A 6,039-nucleotide genomic window follows, 5' to 3' on the forward strand; every position below is an offset into this window, starting at 1 on the left:
CAGGCGCCCACCACCATACCCAGTTAATTTTTATATTTTTAATAGAGATGGGGTTTCACCAGGTTGGTCAGGCTGGTCTCGAACTCCTGACCTTGTGATCCACCCGTTTTGGCCACCCAAAGTGCTGGGATTACAGGCATGAGCCACTGCACCTGGCCTAATTTTCTTTTTGAGAGACAAGGTCTTGCTTTGTCACCCATGCTGGAGTGCAGTGGTGCAATCATAGCTCACTAAAGCTGGGAACTCCTGGGTTCAAATAATCATCCCCTGGCATGCCGAAATGCTGGGATTACAGGCATAAGCCACCATGCCTGGTCAATAAATAGCTTTAATGATTGAAAACCCAAAACAGCATCTGAAATGCTTTTGAGATGTTACACTCACTACCTTCATCTTAAGAAATTATTTCCAACTTTTCCAAAATAGCCCAGTGTCAATAGGCAAGTCTGGGAAAACAACAGTATTTATACTAGAATTCAGGCTGTTTTCACTGCCAGAAGGAAAAGAAGAAAAAAAAAAAATCCAAGGATTACTTCAAGTTGAACTGGGAAGAGCTTTAGCTCCCTAAACTTTACTGCCTCGGAACCAAAAGTTCTACCAGTTATTATATTAAAGACACAAAGTTAAAATGAGCATCATCCACGAGTCACCATGATCATCTAAAAAATAACTGACTACTGTCTAATTTTATACCATAAACCACCAAGACATTGGTGTAAATACAGGACCAACAAGTGCTCTCCTGTGAAAAGCCCAGGCTCCACTTTATATGAGAGGTGCCTGCCGCCAGCACTGTGTGGGTCCATCTTAACACCTTAGCCTGCCGCCCTAATACCTGGAGCCCACCTTGCTAGTGGGAGAGTTCAGATACCAGGACAGAAGACCTGTCCCCATACTAGTGGCTGATCTGGGGTCTTCATCCTTGCCAAGCAAACTGCACACCCACTTCACGATTCAGGCCAAAGACTTCTAAAACTGTAGAGTTATCATTGCTATTCAGGAAACCCTGAGCCTTTGATAAGTAAAAACAGGGAACTTGACATCTGCCCAGACCATGAGTCAATGTCGTGACCATGCAAGACCACAAACTTCCCCCTCGTCTGTCTGAGGAGGAGACAACTAGGAATGGCGTCTTAACAGCGCGGATGTTGATGAACTTGGTTCAGCAGGGCTGCCACGCCTCATACGTTTGGAGGATGGTACTCAGTGGGAGACAGGTTTCTAAAGGGTTCTTGGTCAGCCAGGCACGGTGGCTCGTGCCTGTAATCCCACTACTTTGGGAGGGCAAGGTGGGTCGATGGCTTGAGCTCAGGAGTTCTAGACCAGCCTGGACAACATGGTAAAACCTCATCTCTACTAAAAATACAAAAAATAAGCCAGGCGTGGTGCATGCCTATAGTTACAGCTACTCAGGAGGCTGAGGTAGGAGGACCACTTGAGCCCAGGGAGATGGAGGCTGCAGTGAGCTGAGATCACACCACTGCATTCCAGCCTGAGTGACAGAGACCCCGCCTCAAAGAAAAATATTAAAAAAAAAAAAAAAAAAGGGTTCCTGGTCAACCTGAATGTACCTTGGTGCTCTGACCTGCCCAGCACCCCAGCAACTCTCTAGCATGTCACCTGACTTTCCGGCCCCAGGAGACCTAGGAGCCTAGGGTAATTTATAATCCCCAATCTCATTTCCCACAGCCATGCCCCACTGCTCCAGGGAGCTCTTAACATCAGACTTATCCCTAGGCCAAGTTCAAGAAGCATGTGCTAGAGACACTGAAGACAGAGTTCTCAAGACACCTTTACGACAGTCTGGAGATGGTTAGGGCTCTAAGTCAGCATGCCTGAGACTGAATCTGGGCTCTGTCATTTACACTTTGTGTGGCCCTGGCCACATTATATAACTACATGGCACCCAGTGTCCTCTTTCCGAAAGTAGGGGTAAAAGCATGCCTTCTGACTGAGCATGGTGATTCCTGCCTGTAATCCCAGCACTTTGAGAGGCCAAGGTGGGAGGATCATTTGAGCGCAGGAGTCCAAGACCAACCTGGGCAATATAGTGAAACAAAAAATACAAAAATTAACCAGGCATGGTGGTACGCACTTGTGATCCCAGCTACTCGGGAGGATTGCTTGAGCCCAGTAGGCCAAGGTGCAGTGAGCCAAGATAGCACCACTGCATTCCAGCCTGGCAACAGAGTGAGACCCTATCTCAAAAAAAAAAAAAAGAAAAGGAAAGGAAAAGGAAAAGGAAAAGGAAAGGAAAATAAAAGAAAAAGAAAAAAAAAGAAAAAAGAATTCATAGCAGTTCCTGGTACATACTATTTTTCAAGTATTCACTGTCACTATTATTACAGCTGCTGCTACTGCTACTGAGTACCAACCACTACTAATCCTGCTGCTGCTTCTACTAGCACTGCTGCTGCTAAGCAGTACTGAGCATGAGCCTCCATATTTGCCAGGTCCTCCACTCCCTACTCTTCTGCCATGACTGCCCAACAACCACCCTGCTAAAAGAAAGACCAGCTCTCCACCAACTGTACCTGTATTAAGCTCCCCTCGATCTGGGCCCCTTCCCACATGCCCACCAGCAGTAAGGATGACCCTGCTCCCAGCACCAGAGTGGGGCCTGTCCTCAAGTCTCAGGAGAAATTCACATTTCTACAGCCTCTACTTCTGTGCCTGCTTCTCCCAAAAGCTTACCCAAATCTCACTGTAGTCTAGTCACCATCTGTGGATTAGAGACCCCAGCCCAAGTGGCTGGCAGCCCATGACAGCACGGACAGCCCTGAGCATGACAAGCTCAGTTCATTCTAGATCATCCTGTTTTCAATTTCATAAGCAGCTGGTAACAAAGGGAAACTAGAGAAATGGAAGTAGCTGAGGGAGGCCTGCCTCGAAACCTATGTGAGGCCATTCATTCCTACTACACCTAACCAGACACCTGGGGTGAGCCTCAGGCACTTAACGGAGGCTCCACGGTTACCAGACAACTTCTCTGAGGTTGCACAGCCAAACTGGGCCAGGAAATCCCGCACACACTGGCCACACTGACAGCAACTCGTCATTCTGTTTCTTTCCAGCTGAGATTGATTGGGGCCATGGGAAAACACCATCGCTGGGACACCCCGGCACAGGTTGAAGAGGGGCTGGGAGAACCTGAGGGGCTCCTACACCCTCTTCCACTCTCAAGTCAGTTCCACCGGTTATTCTACATGTCCACCCCATCCTCCACAAAGCCACACGGCATGCAGGCAGGGTGGGTACCCTCTCAAAGGTGGCATTCACCATCTGGCACCCTGGCCAACACATCTTTGTCACCAATGAGACCATCCATCTCCCAGGACCGTCCAGTTCCCTGTTGTCTGACAGATTCCTCTGGTGTAGGGCAGAGCGCACCTACCTGCCTCCCACTGCCCACCAAGCCCTCCACAACAAAAAGCATGTTCAACAGGAGCTACACCCCCCACATACAAACCAACCCCCGCCACCTCATTCCCAAAAAATGCACCGTGACAACTCCCCATCCTGCATTTAAAGCCACCCTTTTGTAGCAACAGCAACATCCGCCCCTCTTACTTTCATGGACCACTGCCATCCCTACGGTAGCACAGAGGACACAAGTCACCAAGCAGGACCCTCCACATCCCCTCTAGCAGGCTGCAGACCAGAACAGACAGGCTACCTGGCAGTGTGCCTAGGCAGAGCACTGTCTGGCTGCAGGATCTCGATAGAGGCCCTTCAGGGTAATGGAGGTCATTGCCCTTCCGGCTTTCTGCCTTTGATTTTTCATGGAATGTCCATTTATACACTCTCTGCAGGGCCAGGCACCAAGACTCTACCTTCCAACCGGCAATCCACACCGACAACAAAGAAGATACACCGGACGGGTGTGATGAATCCCCTGGGATGCACAGTCCTCGGACCTTCTTCCCAGAGCGGGTTTTGGCTCCCAGCACCTGGGCCCATTGGGAGGGGGTAGCTGTTGGGTGCTTCACCCAGCTCCAGCCTCTGGGGCACCATCGCCAGCCCAGGTGCAAGGCCCTCAGCTCTGTTTCCCTGAGAGGGGAGAGGTGACAATACCTCTCCAGGAGAGCATTTATCAGATTTGGCTTGGTGAACAATTATTTGCTGAGCACATGTAAAGTGTCTTACATTATTCTGGGCTCTGATCAAAAATCACTTCCTCCAAACCACAGGGCACGTGCTCCTCGAGGCTGTAGGATCCTCTTTGGATCAGGAGTGACTCAGCATTTAAAACATTTACTGAGCACCAACACTGTCCTACTATAGAATAAAATGCTCTTCTTCCATGACACAGCATTTTAATTGGTTACAAGAAAAACAATAATGACCTTGAGCTTTAGTCACTTAAGTATTCACTCGGATAAATACGCTCACTGAACTAACGACCTAATGCTTCCTAGACACGTTTAATCCTTAGACCTTAAAGTACCTTCAAACCCCATCTGGCCACTTCTCCCTTCTGTTCCCCCATCCATTACAGCACCATCAATGGCGAGCACGTTTACTCTATGTGTCCTGAAAAACAATTCACGGTATGTAAAAGCTTTTACCTCAATTAATGTAAAAATTCCCAAAACTAAATAAGATTTCCAGTAACACTTTATGATTGCTCTTGTTAAAGAAGGCTTCTGTGCGTCATTCTCAGCTCTTAAAACTTCTTTATCCCAGAACCTACAATGAGGAAAAAGCTTTGTAAATAACAGTGTACCCTGTCACAATATAAAACAGGGGAGGTGGCAGAGTGACAGGTAGGGATTTAAGACAGGGCATTTTGTGACTATCTCATAAATGCTGCTCATTGATCCCAGGGCTCCTGAAGGGTATGTGTGGTATAGAATCTGTAGCATCAGAAAAACAGGCTTTGAGGGGAAGTCTGGGGAAACAAGTTACTGCCAAGCTTTGCTGGATTGAAGCCCCATCATGGCACAGATAAGCCGGACAACCTCCTCCAGCCACACCACTTCCACCTCCAGGGACAGACCTCAGGCAGCTCGGGCCTTTGATGCTGGCTCCCCCAACCTTTACAGAGGCCCTTCCCATGAGGAACCCATTGCCTGGTGGCTTCTGCCTGCAGTTAAATGGTGGGCTTTCAATGCCCCGTAAGATTGGAGCACACATTGCAGGGGTACCCAAGTTAAGTTTAGGAATCCAGAAGTTCAGGAGTTTCCCCCAGGCCACCATGATAGGCTAAGCATGGGGCAGCCTGAGGAAGGTGACAAACATTCACCTCAAGGGTATACAGAGGCTCCAGACACGACTCAGGAAGGCAAAACCCACTCCCCACACACAGACACCCATGCTTCCTTAATGCCCACTTTACTGCCTCCCACTTACCCTTGCAACTCCTCTCCAAGGTGCTGTGAGCGGTCTTCTGGCAGTACTGAATACATATCATCTTCCTCTAATCTCCGTTTATGGCCAATCTTAAACAAGGGATTGAGCCACCTGTTAACAAGAGAAAAGAAGAGACATATACCCAGAATTACACATCTGTGTTTAAGTAGACTCCTACCTCCATGGGTTTGGCTTAAACTTACCTCTAAAATACATATAGCTATATATAGACAGAGAGATATGAATATATAGAGCTAGAGAAAGAGAGAAAAATTAACATGTGTGTGCACACACACACACAGACACAGACACACACACACGCACAATCCCTAGCTTTATCCACAGAGAGGCCCCAAAAGCAATGACACACCAGTAGCTGAGAGCTGATGCCCAGATCTTGGTTTCCAATACCATTATTCTCTAAAAGGAACCAGGGCTTCTTGAAGAAATAGATGATTCCAAGGCTGGGGCAGAAAAAGTACAAGAGGGGCCATGGGATACCATAAGATCAGGAAACATTCAAGGAATCAAGAAGATGGGCCCAAAGAACAGAGGACCCAGCTTGACAAGGTCCCACTAGACGAGTCTGTGATAATAGAAGCATCCAAATAAATCATGACAGCAATGAATTCTAACCCACTGAATAACAACAGAATCCACTAATCCTTACTGAGACATAAATGGGGG

At 47.9% G+C, this 6,039-nt stretch overlaps 1 protein-coding gene across 1 annotated transcript in view; it reads right to left on the bottom strand.

The window, feature by feature from the left end:
• ABCC4 (ATP-binding cassette, sub-family C (CFTR/MRP), member 4) overlaps window positions 1-5,568 on the bottom strand; it is a 237,785-nt gene extending 232,217 nt beyond the window's left edge. Inside the window, exons 1-3 of the mRNA XM_011933938.1 lie at window positions 5,531-5,568; window positions 5,353-5,463; window positions 4,569-4,689 (exon numbers count right to left, since the gene is read on the bottom strand). Coding sequence (XP_011789328.1) covers window positions 4,569-4,689; window positions 5,353-5,463; window positions 5,531-5,568 — 270 coding nt within the window. The remainder of the gene's footprint in view (window positions 1-4,568; window positions 4,690-5,352; window positions 5,464-5,530) is intronic.
• Window positions 5,569-6,039: the final 471 nt, after the last annotated feature.

This window comes from Colobus angolensis, unplaced genomic scaffold (genome assembly GCF_000951035.1).
Source record: "Colobus angolensis palliatus isolate OR3802 unplaced genomic scaffold, Cang.pa_1.0 Scaffold13, whole genome shotgun sequence".
Lineage (NCBI taxonomy): Eukaryota > Metazoa > Chordata > Mammalia > Primates > Cercopithecidae > Colobus > Colobus angolensis.